This window comes from Anabrus simplex, chromosome 1 (genome assembly GCF_040414725.1).
Source record: "Anabrus simplex isolate iqAnaSimp1 chromosome 1, ASM4041472v1, whole genome shotgun sequence".
NCBI classification, from domain to species: Eukaryota; Metazoa; Arthropoda; class Insecta; order Orthoptera; family Tettigoniidae; genus Anabrus; species Anabrus simplex.
In genome coordinates, this window is record NC_090265.1 from 780,360,654 (window position 1) to 780,384,443 (window position 23,790).

The following is a 23,790-nucleotide window of genomic DNA, read 5'->3' on the forward strand; positions in this document are numbered from 1 at the left end:
TGTCTGAGCACGTTTGGCTCACCAGATGCAGGTCTTTTGATGTGACGCCCGTAGGCAACATGCGCATCGTGATGAAGACGACACACACACCCAGCCCAGGTACCAGCGAAATTACCCAATGGGGGTTAAAATTCCCGACCCCACCAGAAATCGAACCCAGGACTCCTCTGACCAAAGGCCAACATGCTAACCATTTAGCCATGGAGCTGAACATCAATGCAAATCACAACTGGTCATGAGCCATTTTGCTGGCTTTCATACCTCTAATGATACTGGGTAACAAAGAGGCATTGTTATCTTGGATGCTTTAACATTTCATGAATTTTGGCACCGTATGTGAGGAGAATCTGTTGCTGTCTATTTTCTTGTAGAAGTGGAATTTCTGATTCAATGAGTAAGGCTAGTTGCTTTACGTCACACCAACACAAATTGGTCTAACGGCGGTGATGGGATAGGATAGGGCTAGGAGTGGGAAGGAAGCACCCATGGCTTTAATTAAGGTTCAGCCCCAGCATCTACCTGGTGTAAAAATGGGAAACCACAGAAAACCATCTTCAGGCTGCCGACAGCGGGTTTCGAACCCTCTATCTCCCGAATGCAAGCTCACAACTTTGTGCTCTTAATAGCACAGCCAACTCACTCTGTGCAGTTTTTGTAGCTGAACTACCATGGTAGATACAGGAACGAACCTTAACCATGTAAAAACATAGCTGCATTGAACAGTCAGCCCCCAACAAAGAGCTTCTGTCAAACCAAAGCACGTTACATCTGTTCATGCAGGCAGCTTTCAGCTGACGGATGTGACACTGTCACGCCAGTCTCTTATCATAATAGAGTCCCAGAAACCTGCAGGTGTCTACCAGTTGCAGGACACTGTTCTTCAAGCGAAACTCCAGGTCAGGATGCACAGATCGGCATTTACAGAAGTATACAACTGAGGTTTTTGATGCAGAAATTCGAAAACCACAGAGAGCCCACCTGTCATCTATTCTGAGCTGAAATATACATCTACGTACAGCGTCAGACCAAATGCAAGTCCAACAGCAGCAACTATGCCATTGATAAGGATAGGGAATAGCATGACACCCAGTACCAACCCCTGTGGCACTCCATCTCCTTGAATGTTATATTGAGAATATGACCTCCCTACTTGGAGTCAAAATTGGAGCACATGAAGTTGTTAATCATCATCGCCCAGTTTCCCCGGAATCCTCACCGATGTAGGGCAGAGATAATCCCACAATCTTAAGCCTTTCCAAGGACCAAAAACCACACTTTAGTCAGGAGACCTCTGTCATCTACGGCCGACCCATTTTGTCAGTTCACCATCAAATAGTTAGAGACCATTTGTTAAGCATATTAGCTAATAGTTGATGAGTTCGTTGCTTTCAAAATCAAAACAAGCCTCGGATGTAAAAGTATTAAAATTACCAGACATGACAACAACTCTTCATGCAACTTACGAATTTATGAGGGCCAACAACCTGAAGCTCATTGCACGTGAAGGAAGAGACCGACATTACACAGAAACAAATAGCTCAGAATTGGAACCCTGATTATCCTCATCCTTACTAGTAAATGTGAAGAAATTGTAGACCTAATGGACAGATGTACATTTGGGGATTTAGGGTAGAGACGAAATGGAAAGGTTCAGGAGAGAAAACCTTACAAAATGGTTATATATTGTACTGGAGTGGGAACCCTAATGAAGCTAGAAATGGAGTTGCTTTCGTTCTCCACAAAGATGTTGATGTGCAGGTGGACATCAGTTATATGAGTGACAGAATCATTAAAATTAAAGTTGTGTTGGCCAGGTACCTTTCTCCAAGTATATGCCCCACAGACAGAAAAACAACATCACAATTATGGTTGACCTGAATGCCCAAATTGGGACAGATAGTCAAAGTTGTAAATACATCACAGGCCCCCATGGCTATGGTGGCAGAAACCAGGAAGGAGAAAACCTGATAGACTTCTGTGCACAGAATAACCTGAACATACAAAACTCTTGATTTCAGAAGAGAGGCAGGCATAAAATCACACACTACAGTTGGGATGGGAAGCAGAGGACAGTGATAAGACTGTATAATAACTCATAGATGTGCTAGCCAGTTCATCAATGATGTCAAGGTTATTCCAAGTGAAAGTCTCGATGGTGACCACCGGCTTTTGGTTGGACACTGCAGAATGTCAAGTGCAAGAAAATGCCAAAGGTAAAGACCTGGGTGCTAGGAGAAGATGGGAAGAAAGAAGAATACCAACAAAATATCTCAGCCAAATTACCAAAAAATGAAAAAAGGAGGAGTAGAAGAAGAGTGGCTGTCATTCAAGAACACCCTAGTTTCAGAAGTGTAATATGCAGGGAGAAGGAAACACACAGTGGAATGAGAAGGTGAAAACTGCTGTGAAAGAAAGAAATGCAGCAAAGAAGAGGCTAGATAACAAAAAAACCGAAATCGATCCACCCAGATGAACTTCAGAACATGGCACAGGAGTACCGGAACAAAAAACTAGATTAAAAAAGAAAAGTAAAGTGCTGGGACAAGTTCAATACCAGGCTAACAGAAGACAGTGAAAGTAATAGAAAGTTGCTTTGTGAAGAAGTCAAGAACAGAAGAAGTGAGCATAGTAATATCCTTACACTGGAAACAGATGATGGGAATCTGGTGAAGACAGATCAATGCATCAGAGAAGAAATGAACTATTTCAATACTTTATTAAATGGAGAAAGTCTTCAAAATATCACAGAAGACTGCAGTTTAACTGCAAGTGATGGAGCACAACAACAGCTAACATAGCTAGAAGTGGAGTCTTAACTGAAGAGCATGAGAAATGGGAAGTCCCCAGGGTCTGATGACCTCACTGCTGACATGATAAAGGCAGCTGGAGCACAAGACATACAATGGTGGACTCTGTCATCTGGAAAGAGAACAGGATACCAGAGGACTGGATGAAAGGTATCATCATCCCCGTGCATAAAAAGGGAGACAGGAAGAAATGCAGAAATTATAGGGCACTTTCTCACTCAAATTTCTGGAGAAGATAATTGAAAGAAGAATCAGGAATATAGTTGAACCGTTATTGGAGGAGGAACAACACTGGTTCAAGAAGAACCAAAGCACTACAGACCTGATATTTGCCATCAGAATGCTAACAGAGAAGCACTGGGAATATGGTAAAAACTTAGTGATGGCTTTTATGGATCGAGAAGGCCTATGACAGTGCACCTAGAGAGATAATCTGGGAATGGCTAGAAGGTATAGGTGTGCCAAACTTCCTGATCAATAAAGTAAAGATGTTCTTATCAAAAGTGCTTGAGCTGTGTCCATGTGAGGGATGGAAGATCAGATTGGTCTGAAACCAAAAGAGGAGTCCAGCCTTGTCACCACTCCTGTTTATCATTGTTATGGATCAGATCATAAATTCCATCAAAGAAGATTGCATCATTGTTATTGATCAGATCATAAATTCCATCAAAGAAGATTGCAAAGAGCCTAACACACTAATATTTGCAGACAATGTTCTGATCTGGGGAGTAAATAAATGGCAAGTTTAAAGAATATGGACTAAACACCAATAAAACAAAACTGTTGAAATTACTATCAACAGGAAAGGCACAGATCCAAACATTTTTCTGGAGGGATCTCTATGGCAGTCTGTTTCTAACTTCAAATATCTTGGAAGTATCATTTCAAAAGAGAACACAGTAAAACTAGAAACAATTAATAGGACTCAAAGAGCTTCTCAATTTTATTTTCAAGTGAGAAATCTACTCTGGGGTGATAAAATATCCCAGAAAGTAAAACAGACCATGTTTTATACTTACTTCATTCCAATTCTCACACATAGACTCGAAACATGTACCCTGCATAACAAGGCAAACAGTAAAATCCAGTGAACAGAAATGAAATTCATCAGAACAATGAACCAAAAGACCAGGAAGGACAAGATTAGGAATGAAGCAAATAGGAAGGAGGCTGATATCCAAATACCTGTTACAGAGTTTTTAGGAAGACTCGAGCTACAATGGTTTGGACATATTATGAGGATGGACTGAATGAGAACAGCAAGGAATTACTTTGACAAAGAAGTGAAAGAGGAGAGGCCAGTTGGGAAACCAAGGAATAGATGGATAGGCACAGTGAAATCAGAGATCAGCAATAGGAATGTCAGGTGGGAGGACATAGAGGAACAGAAACTATACTCTGGCAGGAAGAAATAGCAAGTGCTTGTACACTACATCTGCAAAATGATGATAAGCTAATTGCTACGCAGAAGTTTTTGATCTTTACCTGGCTTGGGAATGGGTATTACAGCTCCCTCACACTGCTGACACCGTCGTATCGAGTTTGAAAGCCTTCCCCAATTACATTTTCGTTGTGGCCTATCTGCCGTAGAAATCTGTGGCACATTTTGTTTATTTCCCAACTTGTCTTCTTCCAATTATTTCTCTACGCGATTATCATGTTTTTGGAATTGAATAGCCTACTCAGCTGGAGCGACTAATTCTTATTTTTTAAAAACCTTCCATGTTCTATTTCGCCTTCTAGGCACTAGAGAGAGCATATCCGACTCTGGGTTGTGCTGCTCTCGGCGGCAAGTGGTGTAACTTTGTAACCTTGTTGGTGCTCTCCGGCCAATGAGAGCACAGCTTGATTATTGGCACGCCTTTTTCTTCTTACATGCCTGTAGCAACCATTATTATTATCTGTTTGACTACCATGAGGGAGAGAGACACGTTCTTGGTTGGCGTTCTGTCCCAGATTGGGACAGGACAATGGATCCGGGCTAGCTGGATGAGGACGTCTTCATCCTCAGAAGAGTTCTTAATATTTTTTTTTTACTTTGTCCTTGATTACTTCTGCAGATTGAGGTTCCTTCTTGTGAGTATGAGCATCGCGTTACCACTCATGGGAAGCTACAACTGATATTGTAAGTCTCTAACATTTATTCCCTTCACCTTGGAATTATCTCACCATTAGAACTTGGCCTTTGTGAAAAGCCATAGAATTCATCGTAATCTCTCGTGTGCGGTGCCTACTAGGAATTCTACCTTTCCTTTTGGACTTTTAAAAATCACCTATCTTCGATCTATGTAAGTGTTATCGGGTTCTAAATTTGTATTTTACGATCAGGTTACTACCACGATATGATTGTTATTCTTAATTTCAGAGGAGTTACCTTATGATAATATTATATGCCTAAAGAAAATCTGTCAATGGGTTGTTAAAACAACCACCTGAGTTTCTGCGATGTTTTAATCATTTGGGTTTATTCTTTTTTTAATATCCGCTTTTGATTATCTTTATTTGATTCTATTTTTCTTTGGCGTTTTTCCATCTATTTGATTTGCCTTGTTTGTATAGGTAAATTACGTTTGCTCCTTGCCATGTTAGCGTATTTACATTGCTATGTTAGTGTATTTACTTTGCCATGGTAATGTTGATGGTGATAGTTACTACTGTTGAGTTGTTGATTCCTGAGGTTGATGTTTTGGAGTTACACTGATACAGTGTAGAATCTGATGGGGTGATTTCTTGTTTATTTGTTCATCTTTAAGATTTTTTGATTTTCTGCTTCATTTGTGTTATTTTTCTTCGTGAGTGGTTTAATGACCTACAAGTTCCTTCTTGGGGTCGCAATAAAATATTGTGGAAACTCACGATGCAAAACTTCACCTGGAAAAAGGAGAATCTGGTTTTAAGAAAAAGGAGAAACTTAAAAATCTGTAAAATACCTCTAATTAACTTTGGAAAGAGGTTCTAACAGGAAGTAATGTATGCTCAATCTGATCTTATTTTAATTTTCTTTTCTTGTAATTTAACCAAGTCAGTAGGCTGCGTTTAAGTTTTATAATTAATTGAATATCTCATTAATAGCTTATTTCTGAAGTTCAGCTAAAGAGGATGATTACCTTACTTTGCTCATCTGTTTTATGAATACTTCTTGGATTAAAAATAATTCTATATTTTGAAGTATATGTGTTCTTCTTTCTTTACGTGTAATCACTCCGATACCAGGTACAGTGTTTCTTTTAGTATCCACAGGTTAATTGTGACACCTTCCGCCTGTTAAAGATAAGTCCTTGATTTTGTTGTTATTTGGTGGTGTTTATAGGTGTCTGTTTCTTTTGCCTCCTAATTTGCTGTTTTGAACTGGGTCATTGGTAGTAATGCTGGTTCGAAGTGGACTGCCGTTAACGGAGTGTCTGGATTGACTGAGTTACCCTACTGAGATGGAAATTCTCCCACACTCCATATTCTGTTGAATAAAATGGTGTACTTGTATAGCATGAGCATGCTCCACAATTCCCACTCTGTGAAAGGCATGTTGTAGGAATACATAGCACTAGAGGTGAAAGAGTGAAAGAAAGATGGTGGGCTTCCACCTCATGCTTTACTGGAAGGAAGTCAGAGTGATATCTGTCAGAGCTGGACGTATCAGCAACTTGTGACAAGATAAGTTTTGCAATGACCATTGCTAGAGATGAATTATGGGTACTGTCGATGTACAAAGGGCACTAGGAAAGTTTTGCAATACGCAAAAACGTGGTGAAAACTGGTCTAGAAGACAGCAAGGCACGACCTTCACGCCAGTTGTTACCAAGCAGTGGGATTGAAAGCAAGTTAAGATGTCAGTGTGGTCTAAAGGTGAAAATCGCACAATTATCCGTTACAATTTTTCTCATGGATTAAATGTTGACCAGTGCCTGTAGGAAATGACTCCTGTGCTGGGGAAAGACTGTCCACATCGGACAACAATTTTCCGCTGGTACAAAGAGTTCCAGAGGGGAAATTTCGGGGTTGAAGACGATCCTCGTTCTGGGCGACTGTCTGAATCAGTGACTGAGGAAAACACTGAAGCTGTAAGGAAAATGTTGCAGCAAAGAGGTGGTTGACATATCGGCAGGTAGAAGATACCCTCCACATTCCTGCACCAGCTATTCATTCAATTCTACGCGACCATCTCCATGTTAGAAAGGTTTGTTCCTTTTGGGTGCCCCATTCACTTTCAGAGGAACAAAGGGCACATCAAGTGAAATGGTGCTGAAAAATGCTAAAACAGTTTGAAAATGGGACTTCGTGCAACGTCAATAGTATTGTTACCGGTGACAAAACTTGGCTTTATTATTATGATGTCTCAACAAAATCCCAAAACAAGGTGTAGCTGTTTGAAGATGAGGGTACTCCTGTGACTGTGCAAAAGTCAAGGTCAGTAAAGAAAAGGATGATTGCAGTATTCTTCACTAAACGGGGCATCCTGACTTGTGTTGTGCTAGAAACACAAAGGACAGTTACTGCGAAGTGGTACAGTGAGACTTGTCTGCCTCAGGTTATCCAGGCTCTCAAGCAGTTCCTTCCAAAGTCACTGCTCAACACTTGGCTCTTGCATCACGACAATGCTCCAGCACATCGTGTTAATGTAACAATGGATTTTCTTGCCAGATCAGGGTTGACTGTGCTTGATCACCCTCCATACAGTCCTGATCTTGCCCCATATGTCTTCGCACTCTTCCAAGAAGTGAAGCTGAAAGGGCGGCGTTTTGCATCTGACGAGGAGCTTCTGGCAGCATGGGATCAAGAGTGTGAAAATGTAACTCTGAGGAAGCTTGGTGACTATTTTGTGGGAAGAACAATTTGTTTACAGCAGAGCTTTGTCTCAGTTTAAAAAAAGTCAAATGTGAAGTCAAAAAGGACGTGGTGAATATTCACTGTTTTATTCACCAAGAGGCACTTGGTGCTGCAGCAGTGGAACTGGAATCTGTTACGGAGGTTGTAGTGACTTGTGTAAATTTTATCTGGCACCACGATGTAATTACAGTCAGTCCAAATGGTTTTTACAAGACCTCGAAGTGGCTTACAATGATACATCCAACAATGAAGAGTGCTCTGCGCATCACACAGCACTGGTTCATGGTTAAGTCTAGAAAAATTCTTGATGTGTTTTTCGTAGTTCATGAAGAAATCGCTCTTTTCCTGGAGATGAATGGACAGGAAGAGCAATGTCTGTCTGGTCCAACAAGGGAATCAGACTTGGCATTTCTTGCAGATATAACAATAGATCAAAAGCAACTGAATAAGCCACTGCAAGGGAAAGATCTAATAAAATCGTAGACACGCACAATAAACTCAGAGCGTTCACAGAAAGTGGCAAATTTGAAATGGAGATTTAATGTTTTTCTATCATCTTGCCTCTTTAAACTTGCCTCCTAGACCTCTTTGGACAATTATCTAAAGAAGATCATTAAGCTTCTCCAGTCTTCCGAAGCGAGGTTTCAAGAGCTCCATATTTTGGAAAAAGAAATGAGATTGTTCAGTAGTCCTTTCTCAGTTACCCCTGATAATTTCCTGTCTCAATGCAATTTGAAATAATACACTTAACACAAGTCATAATTTACCAAAAAGATATTGCAACACTGGATCTGTCACGATGGAAGAAACCTTACCCAGGCTGCACAAGAATGCAGTACAGTAGAACGTCGATTATACGTTCCCAGAAAATACGTTTTCCCGTATTATTCGTTCAAATTACGTGGTCCAGTGACCATCCTAATTAAATCACATTGTAAAAATCCCGCATTATCCGTTCCTCGAAGAAACGATTTTCCGGATCAACCGTCCAGAAATTTCAGTCCCATCAATGCTACATCCTCGATCACGCGTTTTTCAAAAAACTGTATCTTACGAAAAAAACGGCTATGGCATACTTACGGATTTTGGTGTTGACATTCCGTCAATGCGGTAATTTGAAGAAGTACTGTACTGGTAAAGCGATCAGCGGTGAACTTGCATAAGGGATCATCTTAGCATCGCATTTGGGTAGTATTGTCTAGAGAATCCTCGAAATCATGAAGCAGAGTGTGTCCACAACAATTGTAAGAAGACAGAGCGCATTTTGACAGCTCTATTTGAAGATGGAACGAGTTTCGTCACATGTTCGTACTTGCAAAACGTCTACATTATGTCCAGGGTTAGATGTTTATTTTTTACTTTTTTCGAGTGTATCGCCGAACAGGTTTTCAGCATTTCCCACAGGGCACTGTATAGTCACTGGGCTTTCAGGCAGCAATCAAAACTGCTCCTTCTTAAGTACCAGTAACACAAATTTAGTATTTTAATATTATCGAATACGACTATGTTGATATAGATGTTGATTCCCATAGGGAATCTGAAATATTTGTTCCGAATGAGTAAATTTATAATACCAATATAAATGGTCTGTTATTGGACATTACAAATTTTCCAGCTAACTCATTCCTGGTTGCCAGCGTTTCGCCCTCGTGTGCTAGGCTGGGCTCATCAGTTGGTACCTAGCACACCTACCAAGACACTGGCTAGTGCATACAATGGAGGCCACTGCATAGGCTAATTGTAGCCACCGGCAGTGCCAATGCACTACGAGAGACTTTGTCTCATTATCAAAAATTGATGCCTGCTTCGCCATCAGATGATATAGATGTTCACTTGTACAGCGAGCGTGCTTTCCAGCTGAGCTCAAGGTTGCGAATAATTGTAATTTCGGAAGTGTTAATGATATTTTTTCTCTTTCCAATTTGATTGTGATTACCGATGGGCAGAACTAAATATACTGCATTAGAGAACTTGAGGATTGATACTTTCGAAACCATATTCTCGAGTTCAACATAACCTTTAAAAGTCGATGTAGGCCTAATTTACCAGGTACAAGATTTCGATAAACTGACTAGGAACAGCATACCGGTGACCCAATTACAATGGAAGATTTTTAAAAAAAAGGATTTTGCCATCATGTTGGACGTTTTCAAATCGAATGTGCTTTATTATATTAGATTAGAGAATGAAAAACTACTTGTGGTTGATTGTTGTTTGGCTTGGCTTTCCGGGTATTAGATTTTTCTAAGAGTTCAAAGAGATCAAAGATGCTGAACTGAAAGAAGTTTTCAAACGAATATGACGAAGTTTTCAGAGGAAACTGACAAAGTTTCCCCGCTAAACTGAATGTAAAGTTTTGAGATTTTTAAGTCGCGTACCGGTAATTAATGTTTGAAGCCAGCCCCATGTCTAACTTGCCAGCCTCTCACCCGGAGAACCCGGGTTTGATTACTGGCCAGGTCAGGCATTTTTACCTGGATATGAGGGCTGGTTCCAGGTTCAGTCATTCTATGATTACCTTTAATTGAGGAGCTATTTAATGGTGATATGGCGACCCGGTCTAGAGAGCTAGGAATAACGGCTGAGAGGATTCGTCACACTGACCATGCGTCACCTCGTAATCTGCAGGCCTTCGGACCGAGGGCGGTCGCTTGGTAGGCGGAAGGCCCATTGGGTTGTAGTTTGGTTTGGTTTAGGGGCGTTTGAGATTATAGGTATACATATTTCATTTTGGTGATGTTTAGCCAAATTCTTGATGGTTCATTCGTTCCTGGATCTTCCGTTTTCCCGTATTGTACGTTTCCTTTCCGTGGTCTCTCAAAAAACGGAAAATCGAGGTTCCACTCTATACATCATGTGTATGTCAGGGTCCACATACTGTTGCGGGCAACTTTTCTTGGCCATGAACAGAATAAAAGGCAGACAGATCAATGCTCGGAGATCCAACAATGAAGAGTGCTCAGCGCATCACATCAGCAAATACACTGACTCCCGATATATCATCACTTGTTTCCAAAGTAAACCGTGTTAGTTCTCATACTCAATAAACATACTGTATTCTGCATATCGAACCTGTCTGTTGAACACCTCCTATACTCCCAATTCCTCAGTCATACAACCTCTTTCAACGATATTCCCAGCCACCGGTCTCCGTAAGTATCCACCGGGCCGTGACAACAGGTTGCCTCAGTGGAGCTCTATTGCATGCTGCAGGCACGAGTACTCCGCTGCTCACTGGCGAGCACTCTACATGGAAAAGCCTGATGCAGGAGGGCGTTGAGGTTTGCCCTTCACTTCCATTTTGTTCTGGACCTCGGTAGAAGGGCTGGAAAAGGATTTGTGATGCACTAGATGGTTTCCAAGAAGGTATGGGTATTTCTTGGCACCATCATTACTCTTCATAGCAAGAGACTGTTGGCAGTTACTTATCAATTTTTCAGTTAGTAAGGAACTTGCTACAGGTACAAAGCCCTGTGACACGATCTGTACTTTCATAAACCCCCTTTTTTTAGTTTGCCTTATGTCGCACCGACACACATAGGTCTTATGACAACGACAAGACAGTAAAAGGACAGGAATGGGAAGGAAGCATCTGTGGCCTTGATTAAGGTACAGCCCCAGCAATTGCCTGGTGTTAAAACAGGAAACAATGGAAAACCATTTTCAGGGCTACCGACAGTGGAATTTAGGACTAATATGAAAAAGGGAGGGTCCTGTAGGCGAGTAAATATGGTACACTTTCTTGATCATAACCATGCCAAGAGATTAAAACAGCCATTACTACTCACCTTCGTGGGGTACACTGCGCTTGAAGGAAAGGCTTCAAAGGATGTCAAGTCAGTGTAACGACGTTCCAAAATCTTCTTGGTGGCAGGACAATAGTGCACACTTCGCACAACTTTCGGCCGTACCAAAGAACCTTAAAATTGTTAGAATATGATTACAATAATGTAACCTATAATGGGAGCATGTAGGCAAAAAATAACTTTTTTGTTGTTGTGAAAATGCAGTTCTTTATGGAACAATTGTCAATGATAAGCCCTTGACCCATACTTACCGTTTGTTTGAGCTTACTGTAACAGATGGCCTCAAGATTCCAACTGAATGGTTACTCTAGTCAAGACGTTCAGCTGTGAATTGTTTAAGTTTATTATATCTTCGTTCACAAAATGGACATTCTGTACAGCTAGCTGTGAATGACTCAAGCATCCTTTTGAAGGAAATACCTTCCATTTTCATAGGAAAACCAGTATTGTGCAACATCTCTCAGCCAATTAAGAAGAAAATATCGTGAATTTTCGCAGATTTATTATTGGTTACCGTCAGTGAAATTTGTATGTAGTGTCGCAAATAATTATGTTTGTTGTTTAAATAAAGGGGCCTAATAACTAGATCATCGGCCCCTAATGGTACAAAGTGCAACAAAAGGAAACGATAATTAAAACTTCAAAACGTATCCCCTGACAAAAATATAAAACAAAAGATGATGAAAAATTGACCATGAATCCAAAACAATCAGTGGATACAATTCACAATACCTTTTTTTCTGAGATGATGCTTGCTATAAAAAAAAGGGGTCAAAATCCAGGTCACCGGGTGAGTTGGCCATGCGGTTAGGGGCATACAGCTGTGAACTCACATCCGGGAGATAGCGGGTTCGAATCCCACTGTCGGCAGCCTTGAAGGTGGCTTTCCGTGGTTTTCCATTTTCACATCAGGCAGCACTGTACTTTTATTAATGCATCGTCTGCTTCCTTCCCACTCCTAAGCTTTTCCTGACCCATAGTCGCCATAAGACCTATCTGTGTCAGTGCGACATAAAGCCAATAGAAGAAAAAAAAATCCCTGTCACTGGCCCCTCGTAATAGTACTAATCACTGGTAAAACAGAACAATGGTGTTCCTCCTACAGTGGTACTAATCACAGGTAACGTAGACTCATGGTGTTCCTCGCATGGTGGTACTAATCATAGGCAACAACCAAACGCGTGGTGTTCTTCATATAGTGGTACTACTCATAGGTAATGCAGGCCCATTCTGAACACAGGGGAACTGACACATTCATGCGCAGCGTACGGCACCTTCTCTCGCATGGACATTAGTCTGACCAGCCAAGTGCCCAGCCCCCCCTCCCTTGTTGGAGTGCACACGATGGTACAACACAGACAATGCCTAGACCCGTGGTATTCCTCACATAAGGGTACCTATGCAACGTCGACCCATGGTGTTCCTCACATCGTGGTACTAATCACAAGTAGTATCATGGTCTTAATTTCATCATTCCTTGGTTGCCCCTATTAGTCGCCTCTTACGACAGGCAAGGGATGTTGTGGGTGTATTCTCTGTCTGCGTCCACCAACCACACGGGGTTGTCACAAATTGCTAACACGGACCAGACGTATTTACAATTTTCAATATTCATATTTTTCAAAGTTATGCAATAAAAAATGTGTTTATTCTTCAAAATTTCCCTTTCTAAAATCAGGGTGCCAAGATTATTTGCGTACTGTATATATGGTAATTCCATTTCAATATTATCCAGTTGTCACCAAAATATGTTCATTTTTGAATGTCTGATTTGGTTCCTGCATATCCAGATGATCTGCCAATTATGAAGCAGAAACAGAAGAATCTGCAAGATATGTTGAAGTACAGGGATGATCAGGTATGCTTTACTCCAGTGCACACATTGTATTTCACACTCACTTTGTGTGGGAAGGAGATGGAGTGGTAGGCCTATGCCATCACAGGTACTGTTCTAGTTTCTTTAAATTTTCTGTTTTGTTTTACAAATCGTTCAGAGTTGTTTCTAGTTCTCCCCTATCCTATCTAATTTCTTTAAACCATCCTACTTGTTGCTTCAGATTGTACAGTTTCTATATAATTTTTCTTGATAATCTGGTTTCTAGTGTCCTTATAATGTGGCCTAAAAAAAATAAAAAATAAAAGAAGATCCTCTTCTTCCTTATAGTATTTGTGATGGACTCCTGTTCTCTGTACAACACTCCATTTGGCACAATCCACCACTGTCTCCCATTCTGATAATTTTTATTTATGCATGTCCTTGCTATTCTTCCCTCTACTTTTAGGATTTAGTTGATTCTGTTTCTCTGAGTGACTTTAAAAATAATTTCACTTCCATATGACAACTCTGGTTGAACCACCGTTTTGATCAATAGACATTTTTTATTGTACTAGACCATGTTCATTTTAGAGCTTTTATCATTTTATTAGTTCGTTCTTGATGATGATGATGATGATGCTTGTTGTATAAAGGGGCCTAACAGCTAGGTCATTGGCTCCTAATGGTACCAAATGAGACAAAAAGTAATGCCAATTTAAAAGTCCAAAATCATTCACTCACCAGAATTCAAAATGTGATGATAAGAATGCATGGATGAATATGAATTTAAGACAATCAGTGGATACAACCCACAATGCCCCCACCTTCCCAGAAACTATCTTAAAACAATAGTATTACTGACCAAGTGACTGCTTCTAAAACACATTTTTGAAGCAATGGTGCTTGATATCGAAAGGGGGCCAAAATCTAGGTCAACGGCCCCTCATATAGTGAAGTAGAACCATGGTATTTGTCATGCTGTGGTACTAATCACCAAAAGATAAAGAAAATATAAGATTGTCTGATTTTGTAATTTTTCACTTTTTTTCATATGACATGGCAATTTAAAAAAGTATTTGGTATGTGCATCTACAGTCATTTATAATGGAGTTTATTTATGAGGGTGCAAAAACCTACATTGTAGGGTATATCAGTGCTTCACGGTGTTCCACACATTATGGTACTAATAAGTTTTGTACATCGCACAGGTGTTTCTCACATAATGGCACCACTCATAGGCACCGCAAAACAGTGGTGTTCCTCACATAGGTGTACTAATCATGGATACTAATCACACGCAACGCAGACCTACGGTGTCGCTCATGTAGTGGTACTAATCACAGGTACTGTAAACCCATAGTGAACACACTGCTGCTACTAATCACAAACCTGTTGTGTACCTAACACAGTGGTACTAGGCATAGAATTTCAAGGATAATTAAAAAAAACACCTATTTATTACTTTCCACGTTTAATGTGGTTTGAATCTACATGAATTTATGTAGACTTATCAGGTCTGGTACAGGTTTCACCCATTATTTTGGGCATCTTCAGCCTGTAGACAACCTTTAGGTCAATATATACAAACATTAATAATCTCTTAAGACTAACATTGCAGGACAATTTAAAAATGTGAACTAAACATAACTGTGGGTAACATAAGTTAATGGTGTGTTAACACATTAAAACTTGTCAGTCCTATTCTATCTAATTTGAAAATATGTTCGAAACTAAAATGGATCTTGGCTAAAGAGGATATTACATACCACCAGGGTTCATTTGACTCCTGTATCATATCATGTTCTTGACGTACCGTAACTGATGTCAGGATGTGTTGTCAACATCAAGTGGAGATTTTTTTTTTTTTGCTAGGGGCTTTACGTCGCACCGACACAGATAGGTCTTATGGCGACGATGGGATCGGAAAGGCCTAGGAGTTGGAAGGAAGCGGCCGTGGCCTTAATTAAGGTACAGCCCCAGCATTTGCCTGGTGTGAAAATGGGAAACCACGGAAAACCATCTTCAGGGCTGCCGATAGTGGGATTCGAACCTACTATCTCCCGGATGCAAGCTCACAGCAGTGGAGATTTTGAACTGGTTGTTAATTGTAGGCTGGTCAAGATTGATAATATAAATTTAAATTAACTGTGTTTTAACTTGGCAGTTCTATTCTATTTAACTTAAAAATATGTTCAAAAATAAAATGGATCTTCTTTATCACAAGTCTTGAGAAAGGAGGATATTGATACTGGGGCTTATTTGACCCACATGTTTCATTTTCATGTTCTTGACGTAACTAATATTGGAATGTGTTGTCAAACACTAGTGGAGATTTAAAACCGATTGTTATAAATAGACTGGTCAAGAATGTTGTTGTGAATGAAACTGTAAGCATCTTGACTTCGGGTCTCATGCAACGTCAAGGAATTGTCAAGAGTGCAATATTAAGCTGTTTCTTAGTTTTAGGCTGCTGCGTATTTGAGAAGGAACATCCTAGACACTTGATACAGTCTTGTATGAATATCATTCCCGTTGATGTGTTGCTTGGTCTTTGGGAGGGATCTTAAGATTATCTGTAATGAAGTAAAAAAGAAATTTTCCCCGCCCCTCCATTACTGCACCAATACAACACCAGGAGTAGAAATGTTGATAAGACAGGCGCTGCCGGAACAGACAGGTCCATCTAGTATGAACTGAACGAGTAAGTCATTTTACAGTTATGAGGTGTTAGTTTAATACATTTTGTCACAACGCGTACTCTAAAAAAATGTTTAAATTAAATTTTTTTTTTTTACTTTATTACAGATAATCTTAAGATCCCTCCCAAAGACCAGGCAACACATCAACAGGAATGATAATTCATACAAGACTGTATCAAGTGTCTAGGATGTTCCTTTTCAATTAAGCAGCAGTCTAAAACTAAGAAAAATCTTAATATTGCACTCTTGACAATTCCTTGACGTTGCATGAGACCCGAAGTCAAGATGCTTACAGTTTGGATGTGGATTTGTTTTGTACACTTTCTCTTTCAATGCCCCCCAGAGATAAAAATCGCAGGGGGTTAAATCGAGGGACTGAGGAGACCATATGCTGTTAGTGATAACTATCTTCAAACACTGCATGATTTCCTGTAAGGAGAAGTGGGCTGTATGTGCCGTTGCAGAGTCTTGCTGGAAAAATGCAACAGTTCTTCCCCTCTCAGTTAATTCTCAAAAGAAAAAAAAAAAAAAAAAAAAAAAAAAAAAACCTGCCACAAAACGGTTTTCACATACCTATCACTATTGATAGTTTCAAAAAAAAAAATAGGGCCAATTATTCTTTCGCAGCTAATAGCACACCACACTTCTATTTTTGCATCATGCAGGGGTACTTGATGAAGCTGTTTAGGCTTTTCAGTACTCCGATAACGATTATTTTGTGTATTAATATACCCACTTAGGTGAAACTATGATTCGTCCGAAATAAACATTAGATTAGGGTTAATTTCTCCGTCACGCATCGCATTCAAAACCCATTCGCAAAATTGCATTTATAATGCAGAATCACCCAGTTTCAGTTCTTGCACTGCAGTAATTTCATACGCCTTTACCTTTAATATCTTTGTATCTGTTTGAATGGAATCGTATGAAATTTCCATTTCCTGAGCAAGTCGTCAAAGTGATTTTGTAGGAAACCTTTCCAGAGTGTTACCAATTACGTTTCTTATTTCACATAATCTATTTACAGCACTAATCTAGGAATCGAAGTCCAACTGGAACTTGAACATCAGGAAACATCTCTTGAAATAATCTCCTTATGGCCCTCACACTTTCCGTATGGACGTATGAATCGTAAACAAATACTCTTTGGGAAACAGAATACCGATACGCGACTTGAGCCACCTGAGCCATTTCACTGAATTCACACACTGTACTAATGTCACCAACGAAACACGTGCCATGTTTGCAAACGTTCAACAAAGACTGGCGCGGTAGCACGGCCTCGAGTACATCCAGCACAGTATTTCTTCACCGGCTGACTCACTCAAGAATACACAGCAATTATAATAAGAAGTACTTCTTGTCCACCTATTCAATACAAATCACCTTTATTTGTGTTTACACTTCCATACAATTAATTCTTCTAAGGGACATGTTTTGCTCATATAAAGAGCATCTTCAGCCTTAATTTTTTAAATCTTAAAATGATGTTTCTGAACAGTCGTAAACATATTAAAAAGACTACAGTGAAACCTCGGGATGCGAGTAACTTGGTCTACGAGTGTTTTGAAAGACGAGCACACATTTTAAATAAATTGTAACTTGATAAGCTAGCGAGGTTCCGCAATACGAGTGTCATGTGTGCCTATGTTTTCCCCTCCCCTGAGCCTTTGTTGAATGGATGAATGTGGTCTTTGGTCCTGTGTTGAAGAAATACCTTTCAGAAAATAATCAGCCGCTCAAAGTCTTGCTGGTTATGGACAATGCTCCTGCTCATCCTCCAGGCTTTGAGGCCTTAAGGACGACTTACTGGATGAATTCAAGTTCCTTAGGGTAAGTTTCTTCCTCCCAACACGACTCCAGCCTACGGATCAGCAAGTCATTTCGAACTTCAAGAAGCTATACACCAAAGCACAATTTCAGCGATGCTTCGAAGTGACCAAAGGAATAAACCTTACCCTCCATGAGTTTGGGAGAAATCAGAGGTACTCGTCCACGATGCAACAAAACTTGCATGCCACTTTTGTGGTGCGCAAGAAAAATGGCAGGCACTGTTTACACACAGCACGCAAGTTTGCCTTTTTTCTTGTTGCGCAACACGAAAACTTGCGTGCCCAAGGAAATGTTGCACCGAGTGTTTACACCACGCTATTTAAGTGGCGCAAGTTTTCTCGCATGCAACTTTCCTAGTCAGCTGTTCTAGCGGATGTGAGTGTTGATAGTAGCAAGCATGTCTTCTGGCGAGGTGTTATCGGCGGCTTTCTTATCGCTGATTTTATTATGGCGACGAAAATAAAGACGAGAAAGAGCGAAACGGAAATGTTGGATGAGGAAACGGATTTTAGGTCATGAACATTGTGGTGTTGTTAATAACTTGCCACAGGAATTGTACATGGGAGACCAAGTCTTCTGCAAGAATATCCTGCGAAAGTCAGCGACTGATTTTGAATATCTGCTGAGAAGAGCAGCGCGGTTGATACAAAAGAAAGACACGCTAATGAGAAAATGAATATCACCAACGGAACGCCTTGAGATATTTAGCAACAGGTAAGCCGATTTTTTAAAAATATGGATTTTATACAGTACACATAAGGATCATTTCTTTTAGCTTATTGTAATTTCCTACATTTTGTTTTGTTACAGGTGACAGTTATCAGTCATTGATACTGACATGCTCTATTTGACGTGTAATATCTGAAGTTTGTGATGCTATTTACATCGTGATGAACGCTCTCTGCCGTTTTTGTTTATTTTTGTAGTCCGTTGCCTCAACCTTCCATAAACATTCTTGTGTTTCAACTAAATATATCAGCTTTCTCGTCATCTCCCTCGTTCATTTTGTGTTCTGAGACACTGTAACCTGTAAATGAACTTACGTAAATTATGCAATTATTACTAAGATGGGTATCTATTTTGAGGCATGTTATATTTCATTTACAATATATACAGGCACGTACTTATGTTAATTTATTCCCGAGTGTGACCCTCTCAAACATCAGTATAATGTCACAGCAGATGGCCACGTGAGAAAGTTGCGCCACAAAAATTATCTATACTTTTCACGCCACTTTCAGATGGCGCAACTTCCTCTCTTCCGCTGTGTACACGATGCCACTTTTGACTTCGCACGCCACTTGGAAGTTGCGCAGAATTCGAGTGGCGCGTGCAACTTTTCGAATTGCATGACTGTTTACACGAAGCCACTCAACTTTTCTTGCTCAAATCGAAGTTGAATGCCATTTTAGTTGCATCGTGGACGAGTAGCTTAAGGGACATGTTTTGCTCATATAAAGAGCATCTTCAGCCTTAATTTTTTAAATCTTAAAATGATGTTCTTGAACAGTCGTAAACATATTAAAAAGACTACAGTGAAACCTCGGGATGCGAGTAACTTGGTCTACGAGTGTTTTGAAAGACGAGCACACATTTTAAATAAATTGTAACTTGATAAGCTAGCGAGGTTCCGCAATACGAGCGTCATGTGTGCCTATGTTTTCCCCTCCCCTGAGCCTTTGTTGAATGGATGAATGTGGTCTTTGGTCCTGTGTTGAAGAAATACCTTTCAGAAAATAATCAGCCGCTCAAAGTTTTGCTGGTCATGGACAATGCTCCTGCTCATCCTCCAGGCTTTGAGGCCTTAAGGACGACTTACTGGATGAATTCAAGTTCCTTAAGGGTAAGTTTCTTCCTCCCAACACGACTCCAGCCTACGGATCAGCAAGTCATTTCGAACTTCAAGAAGCTATACACCAAAGCACAATTTCAGCGATGCTTCGAAGTGACCAAAGGAATAAACCTTACCCTCCGCGAGTTTGGGAGAAATCATTTCCCCATTGTGAACTGCCTGAAGATCATTTATAAAGCCGGGGATGCAGTCACCAAGAGAACTCCACTTCCGCTTGGGGAAAGCTGTGGCCTGGCTGTGTTTTTGGACGTGACTTTGAGGGGATTGTTGGTGACAGTGAGCCACCGATTGTTGATGAAATTGTGTCCTTAGGGAATACTGTGGGGCTGGAGGTGAATGACGTGGACATTCAAGTGCAGGTGGAAGAACATAGCCAGGAACTGACCACCAACAAACTGATGGACCTGCATCGCGAACAATAGGAGGGTGATATGGAGGAGATCTCGTTTGGGGAAGAGAAAGAGGAAAAGTCAACGGAATCTCTCACTTCAACTGAGATTCAGGAGAAGTGCAAAATGTGGGAAACGGTGCAAAATTTATAGAGAAACACCACCCGAATAAGGCTGTAGCAGTGCGAGCGATGAAGCAGTTCAATGACAATGCAAAGCAATGTCACATTTTCGTGAAATCCTAAAAAACAGGCAAAAGCATCAGTCATTGGACAGGTTCCTCAAAAAAAGTTGCACGAAAAGAAAACAATTCCAGTGAGCCAACAAATAGCAGTGATTCCATTCGTGAAATTCGTGTTACGCAGTAACTTTTCTCATGCCATCTCACGTCTCCCTCACACCAACAATGATTCTATGGTAAGGTAAAGTGCACTTTAATTAGTTTTACGTTATATTTTGTTCTAGAAATGGTATGCGAATAAATATTTTTGTGTTGTGGACGAACCATCCGCGTTTCATTTGTTTCTATGGGAAAATTTGCTTTGATATATGAGCGCTTAAGATTACAAGCATGTTGCCGGAACGAATTATGGTTCCAATCCAAGGTTCCACTGTATAGTCAAAATTAAAATTACAGTAGTCTAAAAACCAAATTACATAACATTTAAAAAATAACATTAAAGCACTTCTAAAAATGTGATAACAAACACTTAAAATTATCACAATGTCAATTTAAAACCTTGTCTGAAACTATTATTGAATCTTCATCTTAAAAACAGTAGTACAGTAAAACCTCGTTAATTCGAAGTCGTTGGGACGTAAAAATCGGACTTCGAATTACGTGATTTCGAATTAACCGCCAACACGTACTTCAGAAATGCCAACCTTACTGCGTCACAATATATTCCAAGACCCGTTATTGCATGCAATTAACCTTGATTCACAGTTTAAAGCTCTCAAATGTCATGGACAAAATGATTTCCAAAATGTGTCCAACAAGGTGTATTTACAGTATTCAAATAATGCACTTGGATAACTCACCGCAAACATAACCTCACACAATGAAATCAAAAGAAAGAAAACATGATTCAAAGATGAGGAGAAATCTATACTGGCTCCCCTGTGCAAGTGTATTATTCATTGGATTACTGTACTGTATGCATTTTAGATGCCTTGTGCTTGCACGGAATGTACTCTATGAACTTTCCTATGACGAGGAGAGAAATTCTCTCACTTCCGTCCACATTACAACAGTACAGTGACAATAATGTACGATTTCCCGCCAAGGCACTTCTCTAAGACCCATTAATGCATGCAATCACCTTGATTCTCAGTTTAAACTTTTCAAATGCCATGGAAAATACTATTTCAGAAATTTATCCAACAAGGTGCATTTACATTATTCAAAAAATGCACTTGTAGAAAACAATGACAAACATAACCTCGCGCAACGAAAGGAAGAAAAATACGATTCAAAGACTAGGAAAAATTATGTTGGCTCCCCTGTGCAAATGCTTTATCTTTTGGATTACTGTACCGTCTGCATTTTTAGATGCCTCTACTGGCATGGAAAGTGCCCGATGCCCTTAAAACATCACGGCTTTTCGAACTTTCCTATGACAAGGGAAGGAAGTCTCTCGCTTCCGTGTGCAGTGTGCACTGCATAGCAACACAGAAAACTATAAGTCGGTTTGGCCTCAGCATTAAAAAAAGCAACAAACAAACAATGCAGTTTCATCGGCATTGACAACATTGTTTGGTGCGTACAGGCTATAAGCCACGCATCGCCAGTGTTCACGGATTCTACCTCTCCGCACACTGCCTGCTACGTGACATGACTGTGGTGATATTGTGGCGTTCCTAAAAATGCCGAATACAAAATAATTACGATTCCGCTCGAACAAAGCAGATATGAAACACACTGTAGACACGCCGAAGTAGGTGAAAGTGCGCAAAGTTACCCCTTCACGTTTCGGATGATGCATTCTTTTATGACGTGTAGAAATTTTGAATTTAAACTACTCTGTAAAATACTATTTTGTTCAAAATGGAAAGGCAGTTTCGAATTAAAAGTCTGAATTTTGGTAACGGGACTGATATTGTTCTTCGAATTACGAATTATCTGTATTTCAAATTAGACGCTTTAAATAACATGCAAAACCATACCTCATGTTTGCGGGAACGAGAGCTGCTTCGAATTAGGCGAGATTTTGAATTAACCGATTTAGAATTGTCGAGGTTCTACCATAATTGTTTTTCTATAAAAACACACTGCCTGATGCAAACGCATGTTTCTCCCAATCAAGCAGAGTAGCTTTACGACGTGCGGGTTTGCCAAAGCGATCTCTAAATGCACTCATTATCACTGTCATGGTTTGCCCCGTATGTGCTAGTTCGTGCACCCACACACACACCACTAATCGTTCCTCGACAGTGTAGCTGTGTCCGCTCAAGTCCGCCATGACTTAACAACTGAAACGAGACTGACAACAACGCTAGCAGTAGGGATACGAATACCAATAAAACAACTATTGAATTCCGCAATTATACAAAGTCAATTGTCCATGTCATAATGTAACAAAATAATAATATGAAACTAGGGGTACGGGGACTTCTCGGACACCCTGGATAAGCGTTATATAGCAGCGAGTAGCAGAAAAAGAAACGAGTGAGCAGTTTATTTTCGTGGTATTTACTGTGTGCAGTAATATAATTGTGGTGAAATATTCGACTTATCCATTCAACATTGAAGGAATGGACGATAACGTTCATGATTTTCACGATATTTTAAACATAGACATTCGCCATTTAGGGGTTATGGAGGCTAGACATCTTCGTAAAGTAAAACACTCTTAAACAGGCGGAATGACAATGAATAACTATAAAAGAAATTTTGGTTGGGCGAATTTTTGAGTAATAATGTGTTACTGCTTAATAGACTTTTGAAATTACGAGTTTATTATACATTATCTGCCTCTATAAAGATCTTTCTCAAATTTGAGTATATAAAGGGACATATTCCTTGACATAAAAAATGGTACAACTTGAAAACCGTACGTAATATGATTTCCATACTTTGTAGTTGAATACGCAGATAAATGCCTAATAGAAACTTTTTTGATCAAACCTTTCTTTTAGGTACAAAATGGTTTTTCCTTTCTCCTGAAAAGTAAGGATTTTGGAATGTGTACCCTTTTCAACACACCGATTCAATTACAATTGCTTATGTTTTCCGTACTATCCTAGTTAGGAGTTCTTGATATTTTCTTAAGCTTTTCATTTCTTTTGTGGCGTTCATTACAGAAGCAAGCTGAAGAAATTTTGACATCAGTATAAGCCAATTTCCAGCCGTCTCACTTTGTGTTGCCACTGCCTTTCGATGTGCCGTGCTACTGCACGACTTTCCGGAAAGTTTTGCCAGTAGATAACAAGTAGAAGCGATTATAAAGGCGGTGAACACGCGAAATACGTTAGTGAACTGCAGAAAGAGATTCCTACGACTTGGAACGAGTGTATACGTGCTGTATAGTAATACAATGTGTAAACCCTTACAGGACAGTAACACATCCGGTGGTGGATAATTCTTTTCAGGCAACGTAAACACTTGAAATAGACACCCCGGCAAAATCTGATGTTAGTTTTGCGATGCAGTAAAACCTCGTTAATTCAAAGTCTTTGTAATACAGAAATCGGACTTCCAATTGCATGATTTTGAATTAACAACCATTTTGTAATTCAGAAATGCCAACCCTCGCCAGTTTTCG

General features: G+C 40.0%; 1 protein-coding gene across 1 annotated transcript in view; it reads right to left on the reverse strand.

The window, feature by feature from the left end:
- Mcm3 (minichromosome maintenance 3) overlaps positions 1–23,790 on the reverse strand; it is a 154,641-nt gene that overhangs the window by 113,169 nt on the left and 17,682 nt on the right. The window contains exon 4 of the mRNA XM_068225217.1: positions 11,420–11,550. Within this exon, the coding sequence (XP_068081318.1) occupies positions 11,420–11,550 (131 nt within the window). The remainder of the gene's footprint in view (positions 1–11,419; positions 11,551–23,790) is intronic.